At 35.1% G+C, this 22,619-nt stretch overlaps 3 protein-coding genes and 1 long non-coding RNA gene across 5 annotated transcripts; 2 read left to right on the plus strand and 2 right to left on the minus strand.

Moving 5' to 3' along the window:
• Positions 1–2,820: 2,820 nt before the first annotated feature.
• Positions 2,821–9,715, minus strand: LOC116163065 (peptidyl-prolyl cis-trans isomerase G-like). Its single transcript, XM_031476905.1, has 13 exons — positions 9,505–9,715; positions 9,352–9,457; positions 9,212–9,299; positions 8,329–8,358; positions 8,130–8,269; positions 7,951–8,077; positions 7,733–7,899; positions 4,799–4,923; positions 4,441–4,731; positions 3,880–4,386; positions 3,347–3,802; positions 3,073–3,290; positions 2,821–3,026 (listed from the first exon to the last, which is right to left on the minus strand). Exons 1-13 carry the CDS (start codon positions 9,694–9,696, stop codon positions 2,900–2,902), a joined length of 2,574 nt encoding a protein of 857 aa, XP_031332765.1. The 5' UTR covers positions 9,697–9,715; the 3' UTR covers positions 2,821–2,899.
• LOC116163066 (FUN14 domain-containing protein 2-like) lies at positions 9,662–10,725 on the plus strand. 2 transcript variants are annotated; one of them, XM_031476907.1, is made up of 4 exons: positions 9,662–9,775; positions 10,170–10,289; positions 10,345–10,534; positions 10,594–10,725. In XM_031476907.1, the coding sequence occupies exons 2-4, from the start codon at positions 10,186–10,188 to the stop codon at positions 10,669–10,671; spliced, it is 372 nt and encodes a 123-aa protein (XP_031332767.1). In that variant the 5' UTR covers positions 9,662–9,775; positions 10,170–10,185; the 3' UTR covers positions 10,672–10,725. The 2 variants fall into 2 exon arrangements, with proteins under 2 accessions (XP_031332767.1, XP_031332766.1); XM_031476906.1 differs by lacking the exon at positions 9,662–9,775 and adding an exon at positions 9,949–10,096.
• A 1,385-nt stretch (positions 10,726–12,110) lies between these two features.
• LOC116164374 (complex I assembly factor ACAD9, mitochondrial) lies at positions 12,111–16,491 on the plus strand. The gene is made up of 8 exons (XM_031478542.1): positions 12,111–12,855; positions 12,908–13,136; positions 13,901–14,097; positions 14,150–14,254; positions 14,299–14,484; positions 15,458–15,627; positions 16,037–16,173; positions 16,219–16,491. Exons 1-8 carry the CDS (start codon positions 12,184–12,186, stop codon positions 16,440–16,442), a joined length of 1,920 nt encoding a protein of 639 aa, XP_031334402.1. The 5' UTR covers positions 12,111–12,183; the 3' UTR covers positions 16,443–16,491.
• Positions 16,492–20,943: 4,452 nt separating this feature from the next.
• On the minus strand, positions 20,944–22,375 carry LOC116163699. Its single transcript, XR_004143788.1, has 3 exons — positions 21,930–22,375; positions 21,314–21,879; positions 20,944–21,254 (listed from the first exon to the last, which is right to left on the minus strand). It is a non-coding gene; the product is annotated as an uncharacterized LOC116163699 (long non-coding RNA).
• Between the last annotated feature and the right edge of the window lie 244 nt (positions 22,376–22,619).

Below are 22,619 nucleotides of genomic sequence, written 5' to 3' on the forward strand. Positions count from 1 at the left end.
CATTTGTGACACAAGAGGTTTGTATTTTACCGAGTAAATTTGGGTTGTTTGGTAATGAAAATCTGTTGCTTATCAATTAGAGTAGAAAAGCTGTCGACTCATAAAAATGTGACAAGGAAGGTGGAGCATGAACAATTTGAAATTGCACAACAAGCAAGTGGTAAGTTATGTCTTCATCAAACACAAAGCAAAGCAGAAGTATCTCCCAGAAATTCTTTATAATAATAATAACACTTTATTGCCCAAACAGAATAAATCCAATAACACGACAAAATTAAATTAAATTAAATTCAAGTAGAGAGTGATAACTTAATATCATAATTTATAAAAAAAATACTTAAATAATTGAAATCAAAATGAACACATATAAAGTAAGTAGATATCATAACCTGTGATTTACAATATAAAAAATACTTATATGACCTCTAATTTGGAATTAACTGAATAATAGATTTAAGTTTCATAAAAAAAATATCACTTGCATTCGAAATTAAATTATTAAATCTAGTCCATAACTTTTGATTGAGAAGTCTGATCGAAAAAGTACGAATTGTTTTGGATTCTACGCACCAAAATTAATAAGAAAAAGTGTTTTCCCGAGAAATTTTGGTGCAGTCGATTTTTGGCAAAAAAGGAAGGTTATACACTGCCTTTTTTTGAGCCTCGAAAAAAAAATTGTCTCAGATCGACCCAGAAACAAATTTTCTTATAGAATGTGGCCTGTAGAATCCATAATTTCAAACAGTTCCAAGATTGGGCTACTAGTTCAAAAGTTACAGCCCTTTGAATTTTGTTTCGAAATTGGTTTCTAGTCCATAACTTTTGATTGAGAAGTCTGAATAAATGGCAGTTCAAAATGTACGGAGTCGAGTCTTGGAAGATCTGTAGAGCAATTGTAGTTTAAAGGCCCGGTTTTTGAATAGACAGATTAAATACAGTAAGTACTACACCTTTTCCACTTTTATTCGAGAAACTATCAAGTTAATTTGAGAAAGTATCAATTGTATTTGAGAATAGTAAAATGTATTTGAGAAAACAACAAATGTAGTTCAGAATAATGATTTGTATTTGAGAAGGCATCAAATGAATTTGAGAGTAGTAAATTGTATTCAAGAAATGGTAAAATTAAGCATTTGAGAATCAATAACAAAATCACATGTATAACATAGCCTGATGCTGCTGCTGCTACTGTTGCGGAACTACATACAGTAGCGGAATTATAAAAATTTGATTCTTAATTATAATTCATTAGGAATAATATTACATTCTAAAATACAATAAAATTAAATGATACTTTCTCAAATCCAACTGACTATTCTCATCTACTTTGACGTTTTCTCAAATACAAGTAACAATTCTCAAATACAATTTACAACTTCTCGAATAAAAGTGGAAAAGGTGTAGTGGGCCATCTCCATGGCAATCGATACACTTTCCATCAATTATAGTTTTGGAAGTCTAGTTGAGATGTCGCCACGTACGCACCTTCTTTTAAAATTTTATTTGAATTTATGCGATTAATAGCAACGTTGCACTTATTATTCCTTAAATGCAGTGCCGTTTTTAAGTTTTTCGGGGCCCTGGGCCATTCGTTCGTGGAGGCCCTCCTTACCCTCAATAAAAACGGCAGATTGGGGAGATTCAAGCAAATCTCTAATTTGAATATGGGCAACCCGATATTTGGGTAGCCTGGTTTGTAGGCAACAAATCATGCTCAATGAACAGAAAACATTTATTTTTGCAATTCGTAACTTCTTATGGATAGGAGTTTATTTAAAGCCCTTGGAAGAACAATTTCAATAACAGGTGCATTAAACTGAACCGTTTTACAACAATTTTCACGCGAAGATCGCACAAACAACACATTTTTTCGTGATTGCAAACTGCGTAACACTTTTGCCTTATTTCGCTGCCAATTTCACTACCGTTTCTATAACCGTAGTTCTATCAAATAAACTCTAGGATCAATTCTTTAAAGAATAGCTTCGCACCATCGCCAGCTGCTGCAATCATGTAATCGTTCCGATTTTAACCTTGAGAAGTTTGAATTGCATTAGAATGGGTTTTCTGCGAGTTCTCCACGGTGTCCTCCTGTTTTGGTTACAAAGCATTTCCCTTTTCAATTTGTGTTGTCTGAATTCAATGCTAACGTTTCTCATCCATCGAGAACTACATGTCTTCGATTGCAAAACCAGGGCGAAAATCCATATTCCATTAATTTATTGAGAATAATATAATGATCTATTTGATCAAACGCTTTTTGAAAATCCGTATATATTACGTCGACTTGTCCTTGTTCGTCCATAATTTCCGAACAATATTGGGTAAAGCAGGCAAGATTAGTGACGGTCAATCTATGCGGAACAAAACCATGCTGATGTTCAGATATTTGCAATTTAAATTGCTTAAACAATTTTTCATACGACACAATTTCAAAAACTTTCGAGAAATTACAAAGAATGGACACTGGTCTATAATTTTCAATTTCTGACATTTAGTTTTTTGAGTTCTTGATACTTACAATTTTCGGCACTCCTAAGACGTATTTGATGGTAAGGTCCTTTTCTTCATTTTGCTGCCTTTCCAAAAGTGTAGCTCTCAAATCATTAAGGTACTTGCGTTGGGCCGGGGTCTGATCTGAAGAAATACGAATGTCCCTATTTCGAGCGAGAATCTTTGGTTTATTTTTTTAATAAGTTTTTTGCATCAAGTTCAGTTTGAAAAATTATTTTGATTGGTCGATTTTTAGTTCGGTTTATAAACGCAAAAAAATCCATACTTGTTTTCATATAAACGACCACAAAATAAAATGAGGCTGTGGAAATTTAAATCATAATAGGTCTTTTATTAAACAAAATTAGCCATTTTAATTTATTACTACACAAAAAAATGCATTCCTTTAGTTTCTTCCTTTTTGTCCTTTTTTGGGTGGTGTATGACTACGCGATTTTCCACTACTAGAACTGCTGCTGCTTGAACTAGATCTACGCTTTGTTTTACGTTTCACATGTATATTTTTAGATTTTCTGAAAGTATTCATTTCTTCTTCGAGTTGTAGAAATGTAAACTTACCTTGGGGATGAATCGGATGAACTGCTGTCACTCGAAGAGCTACTGTCACTACTGGAGCTGGGAGCGCGACTTTTTTTGGGTTTCTTGTCTAACTCTTGTAATACCTTTACAGTTTTTAGCAACTTCTCTTTCTCTAATGCGTCTCGTTTAGCTTTCTTAGCTTTTTCCAGCATTTGTGCTTCCTCTTTAGCCTTGCGTTGTTTTTCTTCTATCAACATCTGCAAGACAAAATACGCGACATTAATTCTACTCGCATTAAACAATAATTCATTACCTTCTCTTTGTCCTTATCTTCGTCCTCTTTTTTCTTTTTCATTTCTAGCAGCTCCAACTCCATTTTCTTTTTCAAAAGCAAAATTTGTTCGGCTCTCCTTTTAAATTTTTCGGCGTCCAGTTCAGGTCGTTTCGTCTGGGATCCCGCCTCTTCGATAACGGAATCTTTGGCTTTTTTCGCGTCGGCATCACTATCCGAATTGGAAGATTTACGATTCCTTCTATCCGAAGTAGGCGAGGGGCGCGAGGAACGCCGATCACGCGAACGTGAACGACGATTATCACGTGATCTTGATCTTCTTGACGATCTGCTTTTCTTGTAACGATCGTTTCGATCTAAATCTCGACGTCTTCGTGCACGATCTTCAAACGATTTAGGATAATCGTTATAACGACGATCAAAATCAAATCTTCTTCTGTCCGAGCCTCGGAATCGATCATTTCTGTAGCGACGATTCTGGGAACAAAACGGTCTGCTTAAAATATTTCTAGCAACAGTCGACTATTAAGTGAGAACGATTAGATTAAACTTACTGAAGCGTTATATGACCTTTGATATGGAGATCTGCCAGGTTTCTCTATTTCAAACTTGTTTCTTACATTGCGTTTGTTATCGTCTCGATTCTCCTTCTCTTCTTTAACCGAATGTTGATGATTAATTTCTGATCGCGATGGCGATGGCGGTTTTTGAAGGTGACCTGCCATTTGCATTAATCTTGAATTTAGTTCCTCTTCTCGCTTTTGAATTCTTTCTCTATCATTATTGGGGATGATGTTATCATTTGGCTCATCTTTTTTTAAGTTCTTCTTTTCGTAGCCACTGATTTTAATTTCACCAGTTGGTGGATCCTCTCCCGTCTTAATTGGAACCCCTAACGCTATAGCTAGAACTTCCGAACGTTTATTTTGAACTAAACTTTGTATTTCGTTATCTTCGACAGTTTTCATTTCCGAATCATTGTTTCGAATCTTCATTACGTCTTCAGAATTTTCAGATGCTTTAAAGCTGCCAGGTAAGGGATATTGTATCAAACTAGGCACCTGAAAAGAAAATTGTTCAAGATATGTACGGTATAATAATGAAGTTAGACTTGCTTGTTTCTTTGGCAATACTCGTTCATCATCGGAGTGGTTTTCTTGTTCGTAATCTAACGCATTATAATCAACTTCTGTGTTAGTATGACTATTGCTGTTATCCAACTTTTCTTCTTTATCCTTGTTTTTTTCAGAACGGCGATCTTCGTTCCATTTCCTATCATCTTCTTTCTGTTTACGCTCGGCCTCCGCCTTTTCGTACTGTGAAAGTTTAATAACTCTCGATTCCTCCTTTTTCCAATGAACCGGCGTTGCACTGCGTGATCTACTTCTAGAAGGTGTGCGATATCTCTGCGTCGATAAATACGAACGAATTTTAAAATTTGCAAAAAACTCGAGATTATATTTTACTACTCACAAAAACGCCTCTTCCTTTAATTACTCGTCCGCTTTTAGTAGTTGCTGGATGTCTCTCACGACGATAGCCTCTCCGATCCCAGTCTCTACGATCCCTAGTTATTCGATCCCTGTCCCTTCGATCATCTAAGATACATAAAGAATTAAAAAGCACTTACAAACAATGCAGACAATATAAGCAACGAACAGCTCAGCTGTTTCTATAACGAAAAGTGTTAAATCATTGGGAATAAGACGAAGCAATAAAAATGTTCCAATAGCTAATGGGAACCTGGTGGTTAAGTACAGTACAATATTAAATTTTTTTTACTACACGCTGCGATTCCAACAAATAATTGAAAATATGTCCAATAGGTGTTAGGGCGATGTGAGGAGGTGCACCATTCTGTTGAAACCAACAGTTTCCAACTTTTGTTTTTTCTGTGTGTGCGGTACATCGTATTTGTAATAAAAAATGCTACTCCGTACAGTATATACTTTTTTTATAAACCATATAACAAAATAAAGATGACGATTTCTCTGAAACGAAAGGTATCGCTGCCTTGCAGAGCACAAAAGTGGCAATGAGAAAGTGTTTTTTATTTTTTTGTATCTGTTCAAAGTGCACAATGTGAATATGCGCAACTCACAACAAACAAAGTCGGACAAAACAACCATTTCCACTTATTACTTCGTGCATTTTAGTGATGTCACGACTTAGGGTTGTGTCTGTAATCATGAAATTTCAGGAACAAAATAAGCCTTCCGTAGCAGTTGATTATTTACACTAAGCGCTATCTGTTACCATGACACCTTGTACAGGGTGTCCCATTAATAATGGCCACAGGCTATATCTATGGAACCGTTAATTGCACAGCTTCGGAAAAAAAAATTTGTAACAAAAGGGGCCAAGAGAAATCGCTGGAAATTATTTTCAAGTTTCTAACTTCGCCGCTAGAGGGCGTATGGAATTAGGTTAAAGTCACTAGATATAGAAAGTACCACAATCATCCGCCATTTTTGGGCAAATTTGCTGCCAACTTAAAAAAATTGACAATTAAAATCTGAATAGCTGTCATTTTTTATAACCTTACTTCATAGTACTGTCATGTTTTATAAAAATATATACAGATATCTCCAAACAGGTGGAACAATCCATAACATTAAAGTTACTAGAATCTGGTAACTTCCGCCATTTTTGGGCAAAAATCATGCGTTCTCTCTGTAACACACGAGCCCAATGGATTGCGGTACTTTCTATATTTAGTGACTTTAAGTTAGGTAGAAAAATGACTTTTTTCCTAAAATATACCCAACAAACATGCATAAAAAATACATGCATAGTAATCTTGTATCAATTTTGCATCATTTTGATGGAGCACAAATTGCTCTAGCTCATAAAATATGAGGAGTGGGGAAGGGGAACATCTCTTTAAGGAATTGATTGTAACTTCGGATTAGGTTAACAGATTTTCACAAAATAGGTCTTGTTGGAAGGAGCTCTCTTCGCGGAATCAGATTTTATTAAACAGAGTCTTTTTAGTAAATGTGATGAGTGGTAGAGGGCGCGATGTGACATTAACATAAACTTTGCAGGTTTTTTTGGTAATTGGAATGATATTATTATTATATGATATTATCAAATAAGGTGAAATAGTGAGAATATCAGTGAAAACCGGATTTTGATATCTGTTTTCTAACCATAGATCTGGCGAAAATACGAATATATTCAAAAATTTTAATTGCAATATTGATGCTCATTCAAGTTGGCTTTGAAACAAAAGAAAACAGAACAAAAGAAAGTTTATCAGTCCTTTCATTAAACGTATTCGTGCGAACTATCACCACGATGGGTGCCCGGCACATTTCTTGGTAAGCGAGAGTCGAGGCGAGAGTGTTTGAATTTGAGTTATCCTGGCAAATGGATAGAAAGAGGAAGTATTTTTTCATGACCAGCTAGGTCACTCGACTTAACTTGCTTAGACTTAAATTTGTTTGAAGGGATAAAAGACGCACAGTCTTTCTAACAAGGCCAACTACAAGAAACGATATGGTGACGAGAATTAGAAATGTAATTCATAGTCACGGCTGAAGTTAAAGCAGCTGTTCTCTCTACACAGCAGAGACTCGTCTTTGTGTCGAAAATAATGGCAGACATTGAACATTTACGTTAATTATAATTATTATTTCTTTTATTATTTACTTAATTCATATTTCTCTGATTTAAAGTATGAATCATTTTTTTGTTGCTCATAATTAAAAAACTTAGATTGAGTGTTAATTTTGAACTGCCATCGCCTCATTCACTTTGACATAATTATCGGTTGCTATGTGTTCATTTGTTTCAAATCCAACTTGGATGAATATAAATATTGCAATTAAAATCGTATTTTCCCCATATCTCTGCTTAGAAAACAGATATCAAAATGCGGTTTTCACTGACATTCTTACTTTTTCATCTTATTTGATAATATAATATAATAATTATATCGTTCCATTTGAAATTTTTAAAAAAACTTGCGTTTACTAAATAGACTCTCTTCATGTAAAATCTGATTCCACGAAGAGAGCTCTTTCCAACAAGACCTATTATGTGAATGATGTTCCCCTTCCCCCGCTCCTCATATTTTATGACCTAGAGCAATTTGCGCTCCATCAAAATGATGCAAAATTGATACAAGATTACTATGCAAGTATTTTTTATGCATATTTGTTGGGTGTATTTAAGGAAAAAGTCATTTGCCTACTTAACCATGAATCGTACGCCCTCTAGCGGCGAAGTTACAAACTTGAAAATAATTTCCAGCGATTTCTCTTGGCCCCTTTTGTTAACAAAATTGTTTCCCCGAAGCTGTGCAATTAACGGTTCCATAGATATGACCTGTGACCATTATTAATGGGACACCCTGTACACTATACTAATAATTGATCACATTAGAGTAGTAGCGGTACATACCTCTACGTTTTACATCTCTTTGTTTCTCTTTTTGTGAACCTCCACGCATCAGAAATTTATTTACTGGTATATCAGGAATTTCTTCTGGGTTTATATTAGTAACCGTTACCAAGGGATGAACCTCATCTTCTTTTAACTCTCCCTCTTCTTCGGATACACCGTTCTTACTATACCAAAACTGTTATATTCCAGACTACAATACAGTAATGAGATTTTACCTTTTCTTATGTTTTTTTTCTTTTTTCTTATCTTTCTTTCCTTTTTTCTTTTTCTTTTCCACATCTGACTCTTCTTTGGCATCCTCATCCTCTTCACTACCTTTTCTTTTCTTTTTCTCTTTTTTTGCTACATTTAGAGAGCAATTAGTATCGCCACGTTAGAATCACGATATATTTACCTTTTACTTGCCGAACCAACTCCCCACACCTAGTAATTTTTGCATCCTGCAAAGGTCGACTGTTGGAATCTACAGGTAATGCTTCAATCTGTCGAACCACATCCACTCCTCCTACCACACGTCCAAATACCACGTGCACACTGACGACAAGAAATACACGTTATTCAGACGGAAGTCCTAATGGACGTATAATACTTACTTGTCCAGATGCGGGGCCGGTTGAGTTGTACTATAACACAAAATATGACAAGATATGATCAGTCAGCGAAGACCAGGAAAACCAGGACAGACTCCGTGCTACAGAACAATAAAAGTCAACGTTCTGCAACACATTTATGTCAACACACCTAGGGCTTAATTATTTTTTGAGATCTTAAGCAATGTACCGTTTAGATTAAAATAGTATTGGATGAAGAGATAATTAATATTTTTTGCTAAAATAGAGATGTCCTGGATTTATATTTCTTTATTAACGATCCTCTAAATGTTTATAATTGTATATCGCTATCTGTCTGTCTGTCCGTGTGCACAATAACTTTGTTTAGACACGTCTGGTCGCCATATTGTTTTTCACCTACAGTTGTAAAAATGGTGGATGATGGTATTCAGTTGTATCCGATTTTTGCTTGTCATTTCTATGGGTAACAAACACATGGAAAGATTTCCGTGTGCCCTTCCAAATGTTCCTGTTTTTTGAAATTTTCAATATTTAATTATAAATTTGTTATAATTATATTTGAAGATTCACAGATACCCAATTTCGTGGCCAGAACGTTTGCATCGTTGCGACATTTTTTTCCTAGTGTTAAAACAGTACACAAATTTTGGTAAGAATACGCACAAGACCTAGGTAAAGGCGTTCCATTCTTTTATGCATTATTATTTTAATTATGCCACATTTGTGGAGTTTTGGAGATACAGTACCCTACATACATACATACCTACCATCATTAGAAATGGGAATTTTGCAAAAAGATCAAAGGTACCTAATTAGTGATGTTTAATTTTGTTTTGGTAAATTCCCTGATTGGGTATAAGTAGCCTCATTTTATCATCAAATAAATATTTATTTTACAACTCACATGAAAAACTGAGAACCATTAGTATTTTTCCCTCGATTTGCCATAGAAAGTAAAAAAGGTTGCTCATGTTTAAATTCAAAGTTCTCATCTGTAAACACATCATTAAAAACATAAGTTCAACACCAATATACACAAAATACCGTCAAACGTACTGCCATATATACTTTCACCGCCTGTACCGTTACCATTTGAAAAATCTCCACCTTGAATAATAAAGTCTTTAACTACCCGATGAAAAATTACATCCTAAAACGAAATTGTTAGTCTTAAAAATAAGTGGAATGTGACATTACAGTATAATGTAAAGGTTTATTTGTCGTTTCTCCAATACCCTTTTCACCCGTACATAAGGATCGGAAGTTTTCACATGTACGTGGTACTACATCAGAATACAACTCAAATATTATCCTTCCGGATTGTAATCCGCCAATTGATACATCAAAAAAGCAACGGGACCGTTCAATCTTTGAAGCTTCTTCGGGCATTTTGACAGTAGAACACGTAGCCAAAGAAAAATGCGTAATTACCTACACAACTGATTCTTTTTTTTAAAGCAAATTACGGGTAACTATATTTCATTGCAACACTTTTATAGATTACACACTAACACAACTTTTAATCGATAACAAAGCAAATAATTAGGTAGATATTTGCTATCAAAAGATGCACAAAAGTAATAATGCTCATCAATTGACAGATGACACCCTAGTATGTACAGGGTGGTGTAAAAGGCATAATGTCACCTAATCTAATCATATTTTCTTCCTTTTCGTTTTTTTCTGTCTCTGTTTGTTGGTGTGTGAATGTTTATGAGGGGTTTGTGAATTACTGAAAAAACCTACGTGTTTACCACCATTAACAAAGGAACTTATAATTCTCAATTCAGTATGACATTTTTATTATGACGTTTATGCTTTTTTATAACTTTGAAGTGGTAATACAAATTTTTTAATTGCAGGTACCAGCAAACAAAAATGTGCAGAGGGCAAGCAGCCAAGGGTCTATTGACCAAACTACCACATTTAATTAGTAAAAGTTCTGGATTAGCACAACTCGGTGTCGGAACAGTTACTGGATTGTAAATCTAATCGTTTATGACATGGGAGCTTATTACTTACCCCATTCCCTTTTAGAACAACCGGATGTGTTATGTCGAAGCTTGGGAAAACTGCGGTTGCAGTTACCGGAACTGGTATACTACTTGCGCAAGTAGCACACAGTCAAGGGTGGGGCAGCATGGATTGGAAAAAAATCAAAACAAAAGCTCACGAAACGACGAAGGCGATTGATACAAAATACCACAACACAAAATTCTCATCTAATGTAAGTAAGATCGCAATTTTTCACAGGTCCTTCGAAATGATTCGCATATTATGTTATAGATGAAAGAATTTTCTCAAACTAATCCATACTTTACGGCAGGATTTGTCGGAGGATTTTTAATTGGAATGGGAATATAAAAATGTACTTGTGTCTTATTAACGAAATGTGATTTTATAAAGTTTTTATTTATATCTATCTTATTCTAATTAGCGGAAGAGGCGTGTATCAGCTCGCTTACTCACCCATGCGGATTAATGCTTGATATACATACATAATTGTCAAAGAATTTCTGTAATTTCCTGACCGACTGTAATAGTTTTCTAATGTTTTTTTTGTTGTAATAAAATATAGTATTCCAAAATATAACTTCTAACTAACAACACGCACCTTGTTCTGAAGGATCCGATTTGTGTTGCTAATGCCTTTAATCAGTATTTCACAGGCTTGCTACAACCAATTAAGCATAATGCCTCAAACTCAAACTATACTTTTGGATTTCCTCCGAATAAAGGGTCAACTTACCCAGACAACACTCCAAAAAATACGACTTATTATCTATATTACAAAGCATAATGAAATACCACAAAACAGTGTGCATTTTAATGTCGGCAGATGCGCTTCATGTGTTACTTCTTGTGGGACTCCCCAGAGTGATAACAACCTCCAAAATCACAATCAAGGGCGAAAAACCTAAATGCAACTACTTCAGGAAGTTGAAGATCCTACGTACAGTAACGGTAGCCCTGGCAACCAACATGGCGATAAGTTCACAGCATAACCAGACAAAAGGACCAAACTGTAAAAAATGTCACATTGCTAAAAATTGACCAAACAAGAAATGGCAGGCTGGTATAAGAACGACTGCTCTTAGTACCTCTATTATATTCTGTCAACGTACCAATAGCAGTGTTCTGAAAGTAATGGCAACAGGACATGCGAGAAACTGAAGCAAATTGTTGCCCCAAAAAGCCAGAGAATTATGGATAACAGTCGTAATGTTAGAAAATCTAAAATAAAACGGAAAGCATAACATATAATGAATAAACAATAAAGATATAGAACTAACATTTGAACTAATATTTGATCGATGTAGAATTTTTTTCGACATTTGATAGTGCAAAAAATTAAAGCATGTTTTATTTGAAAAAATCCAGGTCATTACTGTCCATTCTGGAAGACTTTAAAATTCAAGTCAACAGAGTCATACCTATTTATAGGGCAAAAATTGGAAAAATCTTGAATAACGAAAACCGTTGATGCTGGGTACTAGGTATAGGGAAATATTGTATCAAACGACGTAGATGTAGATTTCGAAAATCCAAAGTTTTCTATAAAAAATAATTAAGGTCATATCCACTCCCGGTTTAGTGAAGCGATCATGGTAAATTTTCTTTCGAAGGATCATGAAAAAGTATGTGCGTATGCAAATTTTCAGATTTAAATTATCAATGAAAACCAGATTTTTTTTTAGGTATAGGTTTGAGTGAAACCGCCTGTATATAAAAGAAAATAATGGCTACTATTTTTGTATAACTATGTGCCTGTAGTAACAATATATGTATGTATAAAAAGTAAACTTGTAGTAAAATGTATTTGATGGATTGTACCGCTTAGGTTATGTAGGTTAATTCAGAGAACCTTATGAGAAAATGTATCGGTTTTTTAATATAAATAAGTCTTTAGTTAATTTAGAGAAGTTAAACCTTAAGTTCTTTTGTAGAAATTATAGCAGCACACCTGCAGTAAAGGTTAAAGAAGATGTAACTGAAATGGGAAAATATTTTGAAAAAATCTCGCTAATAACGCCTAGAATGCGAAAGAAACAACCCCAGAAACCTCCCTTTGCCAAAAATCTATTTGTAGGAGTCTATGACACAGACGTACTCACGTACCCACAATTAAACGGCGAAGATACGCAAACTTTAGAAAAGCAAATTAGTCCGGTGCAAGTGCGCTTTGATAATTTATCAGCTAAAGAATCTTTTCTGTCGCGTGATTTCATGGAGGTTCTTAAAAACCTACAATTATTTGGAATGCAATCGTCCCAGTTACATAATTGCCGTGAATTAAATGTGACGGAGCATTGTAGATTTAATGAAATACTGTCGACTGTTTCATCTACCGTCCCAGGTTTAATCTATAACGAATTTTTGGGTATTCACGCATTAGAGAAGGCAGGAAGTGATGAACAGAAAAGTAAATACTTGTCACAACTTCATAATGGAAACATGTTGTCTGCTTTTTGCATGACTGAATCTGAAAATCAAGATGTATCGTCATTATCTACAACTGCAAAGTTGAACAGGGATAAAACAGAATGGGTACTTAAAGTAAATACAAAATCGTACCGTTTTCATTCATAGTGTGTTGCAGATTCTCAATGGTACTAAAACCGGAGTGATTAATGGAAGTATAGCCGGGTTATTTATTGTAGTTGCAAAGACGGCCACTATCGGCAATAAGGAAACGCGAGAAGCCAAATTGACCACATTTCTAGTAGAGAAAGACTTCGAGGGAATTACAATTAACTCAAACAAAATGTTGGGGATTGAAGGGACAGACGTGTGTGATGTCACCTTTAGGAATACTCCTGTTCCAAAAGGTGCATCAGTTAATAGCAATTTGAAATTAGCTAATAATAGAAGTAGGTTTGGTAATCTAATACCGACCTTCTTAAGGTGGTTGATATCAGATTTTCTATGGTTCCTCAACTCTACAGCATAGGGAACCAACATACTATTACAGTTATTTATTTCTTAATGTTTTTCATAAACTCGGAGCCGTCAGTAATAAAATCACATAAAACTGAACAAATGTTGCGGCAGCTGCTTTTGAACTATAGGGTGGTACCTTTGTTTATTCATTTATAGTTATTCCACCAGTGGTTAGTACTTTGGGTAAAGTTCATGGGCCGTATTGCATTGTTTTTGGTGTTTGTTTCAGATTGTTTTACCTAATACAATGTTTCATCAGTGCTCACTTGATGAATTATTTCAAAATTAAATTATACGTGGCATTTTAAGTATTTTTATTTCTTGTGGCTGATTACTTTTTTCTATAAATCTTATTTATTTTTGTAATTTTCATGTTTCTTCAAGCAATCAAAGTTTAATTTTTATTTGAGGTAAAAAGAAAAATAATATTTTTTTTTAATGTTTTATTTATTAAAGGAACAGGATTACAAACTTAATAGAAACAGTTTGCCTTAAGTTTTATAAGGAATCTCCCTGATCTGTGATGTTCAATCTGATTTTTTGTGTTTCACCATTTTCAAATCGTTGACTATTTTGACTGCAAATGATATGATTGTATAATTTACCTATTTATTTCTAATTCGTAAAGTAATGTCAACATTGTTTCAAACAGATAACATACTAGGCGAAGTTCATTCGGCCGAAATTCTGATATCGTCATTATTAACACAATTCCGTCTCAGCTGCGGACCTGCCTGTTCAATACTCGTTAAAAAACTTCTCAACGATCTTACCAAGCATTGCACACATTCAAATATTGGACAGCTGAGTATATCTGAAACTGATTACGTACGTTCAATTGTAGCCGAAGTAAGTAACTGAATTAATGCAATTGGTATTATTGAAACGACAGTTTTTTTAGATTACCCTTTCTGCGTATGCCATAGAAAGTATTACATATTTGACGTCTGGTTTGCTAGATGAATATGAGAATCAAGATTGTTTAATGGAATCTAGCATTGTGAAAGTAAGTTCAAATGTACAAGTTGGATGTAATCGCTTTCGGTTTAGATTTTCGGTGCAGAGCAGGCTTGCTCATCTGCCTCCAAGGTGATGGATATATTGGGAACCCCTTCGTATAAAAAAAATCATTGGTGTAATGAACTGTTAATGGATGCTCTCAGCTATAAGTATTTAAATGAAGTTGGAGAAAATCTAAAAATTTGGATTGCTCTGTTAGGATTAAATCATGCTGGTGTAAGTATACATGTGTTGAAAACATAATTAATCTCATTTTTAGTATTGAGATTGAACTAGTGCTACTCAATGTCTGCCATGTCTGATCCGTGTAGTGCAGTAAAGTTAAAAGCATTGTCAATTGTCAATAATTTAATAATAAAATAGAAATTTGCCACGCTTTTTTGGATCAAATGGACAAGCAGACTTTACGATACTATACAGGGTGGTGACTTGCGTAACGCATCATAGGGATTTCAATGTAAGATTAATAGCATGCGATTATTGGCTCCCCAAATTATTTTATAGCAAAAATGTATTAAGGTTTTTTGTAGAAAAAAATTTTTTTACGTCAATCAACCGTATTAGTTTTCAATTTTTTGCATAATAAAGACGGAAAATTGGAAAAATAAAACCCGCATCTTTTTCAATAATCTGCGATGCCATGGAATTTTATAATACAAAAACTACGCCAATATCCTTCATGCCATGGAATGTTTGCTATAAAACAAATCAAATTCTATCACAAAGTATTATATTTAGAACAGCGAATTCACCATAAAGAAAGACCAAGTTACTGAAAACGGTTTCCTAATATAACAATTTACAATAAATGTTCGAATACTGCAATACAGCAACCAAGTCGATCATAAAATCCATTTTGAACTACTGCTAATTGATAACTGGATATCTTTTTGTTTTAGAAAATTCCATGGCATCGCAGATTATTGAAAAAGATGCGGGTTTCATTTTTCCAATGTTCCGTCTTAATAATTATGCAAAAAATTGAAAACTAATCGAGTTGATTGACGTAAAAAATTTTTTCCTACAAAAAACCTTAATACATTTTTACTCTATGATGCGTTACGCAAGTCACCACCCTGTATATAATATACTTTTTAATTTTTTAACTATTCAATGTGATTTATTGCTTTTGATTAAACTGTTTGTTGCGTGCTAAATAAAGTACATACCTAAACAAGTATTTTTATAGATCAAAATTCAAGAAGATGTTCGTAAATTGCGTAATCCTTTATTTTATGCAAAAGATATTTTTAAGCGTATGTGGACTCATCGGAAGCAACAAATGGATGCTCCTGACTTAAAATTAAGATTATGTGATTATGTTCATCCTTCGTTGCGAGAATCGGCAAATCGTTTAGAGTAAGTTTTTTGTGTGCTGAACGCTGTGATAGTCGAGAAACCAAAGCATTTAGTCAAAATAAGCCGGTACATATCAAAGGACCTGACAGATACTGTTTTAATAAGCACTTTTATGTTGACACCTGTAACTTTGATGACTTTTTGACTCCAAATTCAATACGTTTCTTACTTGGACCACCAAGTTTCACAACCTTAAGACATTCCTTTTAAGAGTTATCGTGATGATAGACGGACAACCACACGATTTCAAAAAAGGCCTATTGGGTCTTTAATAAACTGAGGGCGCCAAATGGTACCTTTGGGAAATACACCTTCAAAAACACTTCATTTATCATATTATTTTCCGCAATTATTAAGGATTGAATTTAGATCCATCCTGTGGATTATATTAATTTATATTTTTCTTTAGATATTGTGTGCTAAGATTACAATTTGCTACAGAAACGCTCCTAGCTAGGCATGGTCAAGAAGTTGCGAATCAGCATATGGATTTAAAGAGATTAGCAGAATGTCTAATAGACATCTATGTTATGACTGCATGTTTAGGTATGCCATTTATTGAGCATTACTTGATAATAATGTGTGTTGCAGGGAGGGCTTCACGTTCTTATTGCATAGGTTTAAGAAATGCGCATTTTGAAATGATGCTGGCGGGTTCCTATTGTGCAAAAGCAATGCAAGAGGTTAAAGTAAAGCTCGCACAAATATGTGATGGCCCTTTTGCTACCAACGATGAAAATTATCGCACAATTGCAAAAAGTGTCTTTAAGGACGGAAAATACCCTTTTGAACATCCACTAGCAAGAAATTTTTGAAATAAATTGTTACATTTTTACGTATGTGATTAAATGATTTGAAACGTTAGGGGTTTTTTTTTGGGCCGGTATAAAAATATTGGGGAGATCGTAGATTTATTTATTAATAATTTTATCCCAAACGAAAGCAACGAATCTTCTCATCAAAATATCCACGAAAATATCTTATGGTAATTGTAGGAACAGTCCGAGCCATCCCCTCTAGCGTACGAAAATGTTATGCTACGTGTAGAGAAAGGAACGCTGAATTTTCATTTCCCGAGTAGGTATTCCAGACACTCCCCCCCCCTTCTGCATTCTCCCCCAAAATATATAATGGTTTTAGCACTTACACCATAACGTTTAAGAAAGGACCACGAACCATAACACCGCAAGTCTGTGGGGTAGGGAAAGGAAGGTTTGATGGTCTTTTATAATAAATTGTCATGGGTGCCCTTAGGGCTGAATGTTTTTAAACAAGAACGCAGTACCGGGAGTTACAAAAGTGCACAAAAATCTAACGATTGATGTACAAAAGAATGAATTTGTTTCAAGGAAGGAGGGCGGAGGGGGGTTTTTCCTTACGCTCGGACCCCACGGGAATATGGGAAAGTTCCACATTTTACGATTTAGGGCAACTTTCGTTTGTTTGGGTCGTATTTTGGTTCCATGAAATTGCTTTGTTTACGTTTTGGATTAAATGACACGGACATTCGCCCACTTATATGATGGATGTATGTCTACCAATAAAGGGGAAGCAGAGAAGTTATTTTCGCCATTTCTGTGTGAAAAAACGTTTTGCAATAGCAACAGTTTTTAGATCTTGGGAAGTAAATTTGCCATCGCTTTAGAATTCCGGGAATAACTAGTAAACAGAAAGCCGGACGCATTTGATTGGACCATTTTTTGAAACGCGCGAATCGTAACGAGTCTTGCAGCTGTGACGTCATGATCACTATTTTCGTCACGTGACCAACTATGTCGTTGCTGCCGTTCCAAGCGTGTTGTATTTTTTCGGTTTGCTGCTAATTTACGAAGTGCGATATTAAAATAAACTTAAAAAAAGACAAGTAAAAGACGGGAACAATTCTGACACATAGTTCGTTTCGGTTCAACATACGTAAATCGGCGTTTAAACGTAATATTAAACTACAACAAGTTATGGCGTCCCTTCTCCTTTTCGTACAAATTTAAATCGGCGTTTGCGTGTAGGATCTCGGGACGCGACCACGTAAATTTTGAATTTGTTGTTAAATTCAACGCTTAAAGTAACAAAAACCGGCGGGGAAGTGTTCACAAATCGGTCTTTTCGATGTCATGTTAAATGTTATCGGAAGAACAAGAAGATGGCGTCCTATTTTAAATTCGTTTGTTTGCGTTTAAAACTTAACGTTTTGTGCATCTTTTTCGTGTTTGAATCAAGACGCCCAAGATTTCATTGATATCTTGATGTGGGGTAAGTTTGTAGACCTTTAAAAGTTTCGTGGTGACGGTTCACCAGACGAAGTGCTTCATTAGCGCTACCTAAAGACGGGTGTCTGATAGCACTGTCGAGGTGTACACATCACCGTGCTAGAGTATTCCTGTCTTTGGGTAGCGCTTATGAAACGCTTCGTCTGGTGAACGTAAGCAGTGCTTGCGCTAGCCTTAACATATGACGTACCTTAGTATCGACGGTTTATAATAAAACAACTTGCTGCAGTATATTTAGTTTCCGATTTATTTATCAGGCACGATAGGGCTCTGTCATGTTGCTACCCTTCATATTAATCCATTGAAGTAGGTTATGTCAGCTGCGTTCAATTCAACGTTTAATACACAGAAATGATCACTGACAACATTCATACTACAATTGTGACAATTTAATTGAAATCCTGGTACTTCCGGGAAGAGTGTCAATTCTGCGTTACTTCGTTAAACTTCGTTCTGTGTGCCAGACCTACGTTTCTTAGCTGTACAAACAGTTCCACTGCGTCAGTTTGATGAAACCTTTACCCGTGGCAGCACTACCTACACAATTCCAATTTCAAATCGTAAATTTCAAATTAAAACGAATCTTACCAACTTTACCACTTCCATTTGGCTTGCTGCCAAGTAATGGGAACCGATCTCCACTGTAAATACCCTCTTCTCTGCCATCTTTACGAACGAGGATAGCTAGTCATAAGCAAACCAAGTAAAAAGACACTCTCGTCGTAAACATTTTACAAAATGCGAAAGGGGGGCCCTTATCGGTTACCAGAATTCGCATCCCAATTCCTTCAGTCATTGCGGCACTTCTTCCATAATCTCTCTTGATTTCCTTATCACTTGCACTTCACAGGTGATTTTTTTTCAAAGTAAACTTACCTATGCATTAAGAATCAGATTTATAGTATATTATAAACACTTGCAGATGTGTTGCATATTGACTCCCTCGGGTACTACGCAAACGCTTAAATTTGAATTTGCTTTAACGCGCTCGAATTAATAAAGCCTTCGCTCATCAGCATCACTGTGAATTCCAGTTACATTATAATCCCAACAACCGTCACGATCCTTTACAGCTAAATATGGAATAAACAACAAGAATTGTAACGTTATTAGGTATTTATTATAATCAAAACCCTTCTACCATCATGATGTACGGAAAATAAATTAACATATTCTACCAGATAAGTCACTATAAACCAAGCTATAAACTATTGTGCTCCATTTTTTATAGATGTGATGATGATAGATGTATATATGAGTGTTGGGAAACAAGGAGTAGTTTTTTGCAATAGTTTACTCACCTTGGTGCTACAGTGTCGAACAACCTCATAATCACATGTTATGTTAGTAGCTTTCATTTCTTTCTAATTATCCAATATAAACAATATTTTTTTCGAAACTACCCGAGACGTGAGATTGCAATTTCTAATCAAGTGAGATCTCGACTCAAGATTGCATTCACTAGATGGTAGTGAGGTAGCGAAGTGAAATTTGTATATGGCCTGTGTTATTTATTTTATTGGACTGCAAGTGGTAGAAGTCTAGAGCAGCTACAAGGTCTTGGTCAGTTTAAAGTAGAACTTGTGTGTACTTCGGTGTACATACTTAGAGTACTGAGGTAGCAGTATGTGGGTTTATTGCGAGAGTGATGGAAAAAATTAATAAAGATATTGCAAATGTTTCTTAAAGAGCCATTTACCACACTTTTTAACCCTGTGTTGGAATCGGTCTCTGGGTAGCCTAGGAGTTGCCCTTATACATGAACATCTGCAGACGTTCAATTGTCCTTTTAGAATTCAACCCTACGGCATCTGTTCCAAACTGTGGGACCTTTAGTAACTATTTTCATTTTTTCCTGAAGGCTCTGGATTCCCTGGCGGTTACACCATTGCAAATAACGCGTTATAATATATTATATGTAAGCGATACGCAAGTCTTACGCATAGTCGCAAAGGTTGAAAATGTTTCAAAGTTATGCACGGTCAAATATCATACTAGTAGTATGATCATTGAATTTATAACTAAACGCACACTAAATCATAAACAAATTCTCTTTTTTTACTATGAATCATCATGCCCCTAACATTTGTGGGGGGTTACTTTTAAGATGGCAATTTCCGTCAACGGAATTTATAATTTGGTTTGTGCATTTCATTATAAGAATCACTGATTAGTTTTTCACAAAAGAAAAGTAGTTTTCTCCTAAATTGTGTGAAATCCGTGATAAATAAACAATGCCAAATTTTGTTTTAAAAGCGCTGTGATTGGACCATTTTTTTAAATCAGTCACGTGCCATGATGTCGTACCTACTACGTCATCGCGTCATGTCACGTGACCCAGTTTTTAGTTTATCGTTGAAGCCGCTTACGCGTCCTATGCAGCTTTTTTCCGTTTTCTTTGAAAATAAAAACGATCATAACAAAATAAACGCCAGAAAATTAAAACTAAACACTTGGAAGATTGTGGCACGTCGTTATTTTCGGCCCCTCGTTAAATAAATCGGTGTTTTCAAACGTTTCAATGTTTGTGGTTATGATGGCGTCCCTTTGAATTTAAACTCGCGATTGCGTGTTACCTCGATGTTTCTTGCATTGTTTTTCAAATTATAAAGTGTCGTGATATTAAAAATCAACTCTTTAAAGTAGTAAAGCGAATTCGGAAAGCACATCGCTCGTTTCGGTGCCGTGTATAATTTCTTACCTAAAACTGGTGTTGTCTTGTGCAATTACGTGGTTTCTGTTTCTTGTTTTGGATCAAGACGTCTATGATACGATTTCAAGAATATAGGTATCGACTTGAGGTATATTTTCAAACCTTTTAAAGTTCCATCATACTTCTTACTGTACGGCCTTAACCTCGAAATGCTAAGTACATAGGTACCATCTCTTAGTTTGCGATATTCTACAATAAAAAAGCATGTTCAAAAGTTCAATATTTAGTTTTCATTTTGGTGTAAATGATATAATATGTTGATGTGCAGACCATATGGCGGATAAAACCGTAATTACATTGTACACAATGTGGTCAAACACACTCATTTTACTACCTTCCTCGTAAATATAACAACATCCGCATCGTAGACTTTTGGAGTATAAGGTAGATTTTTATTACCGTCCAATGCCAATAATCGGTAGCAGATGTAAAAATTCTTTACCTTCACAACCTGTTGGAACGATCCGGATCAATTTATCTTGTAATACTAGTTCAAACTCAACGCTGCAACGTACATTTATTTTATTTCAGTAGGTGTTTCTTAAATGGAGGAAATTCACAAACATGGAAAACCTGCTCGGAATTGTGAGTTTGTATCTCAATCTCCTTTCGGGTTTTCTCCCATTCTTTCAAGTATACTATTGACCCTGCAATTAAAAATGCATTGCTGTCAAGGCACTTGTTTTGTTTACATCGGAAATCGTACTTAAATTGAACTTCCAAAGGCGACTCGACAGCACCTCATTTTTGATCGCCCGATATTTCTGTACTTGCAAATTCAAACCACTTTAGCTGTTGAATAATGTCGCAACGATAATATAAATTTTATTCGCATATTTACACTTAAAGTAAGTCCGTAAAAATGATAAATAGTTGACTTCATTTCTTTCTAGTCTAGAGGCACCATTAGCCTCCTCCCATTCTATGCTTTGATGTTGAAGTATTCTTGCTACTTAGGTGCATATCCCATATTGTCTTTATGCTTCCCCTTTTCTTCCTATTTTGAATTCCAGTGTTCCATATGTACGGTTTCGCAAGCTGACTGTTTTCCATTCCTCCAAGGCGTCCAAATAAGCGTTTTAATTTTTGTCTATCAAATGTCTCTATCAGAGCATCCACTTCTTTTTTTATAATCTTACTAGGAATTCCACCAACCCCCCGTACCCTTCGCAAGTACTTCATTTCAGTAGCTTGTAGTCTGGTTTTTTGTGATTCGTTCAGCACCCAACTCTCTCTCTACTATAGGTCAATAATTGGTCTGTAAAGTTATTGCTGTAAGTAGATTTCATTAACTATTTCTAATTAACTGTTACAGTACTTACGGAAACAGTTTCCTATCGCCTTTGGCATATTCTAGGCATTCCTCGAGAAATTCATAGCCATGTACTTGAAATGTAGATAACCAAATTCATCTTCATAATAATAATAATAATAATAATAATATTTATTGGTGGGGTTTATACAGAAAATATTTCCACACGTCACAGTATAGGGAAGCACAATTGCCACTTTATTATTCGGAGCCATCAAACTTGTAGTTCAAGTACTCATCGATGCTATAGAATGCTTTGGCACCAAGGAACACTCTGGTTGTTTTTCTGAATTGTTGTTCTTCCAGATCCCTGATGTAGTCAGGAAGAGTATTGTAACATTTCTTCATGAAATAGTTAATGTCTCGTCCTTTTACCGTCCGATAGTAGTCTTCGACAAGGTTGTTTTTAGTCCGCACATTGTAATGACATTTATCACTGTTTTTACGAAGGGTTGGAAGGGCCTTCTTTGCGTGTGTTAGACAGGTAAATATATATATACATGGGAGTGTAAGGATGTTAAGTTTGGTGAAGGATGTTCTGCAACAATCTCTATATTTGCGGTTGTCAATGATAACATGGCATTAACATATACCTACAATTATTTTAACGTTTACAGTGTGTTTTCAAAAACCACAAAACAAAAATGATCATTTTCTCATATTGCGATTGATTATATTTTACTTTTCAGTTCTTGACGAA

This window comes from Photinus pyralis, unplaced genomic scaffold, assembly GCF_008802855.1.
Source record: "Photinus pyralis isolate 1611_PpyrPB1 unplaced genomic scaffold, Ppyr1.3 Ppyr1.4_LG2, whole genome shotgun sequence".
NCBI lineage: Eukaryota > Metazoa > Arthropoda > Insecta > Coleoptera > Lampyridae > Photinus > Photinus pyralis.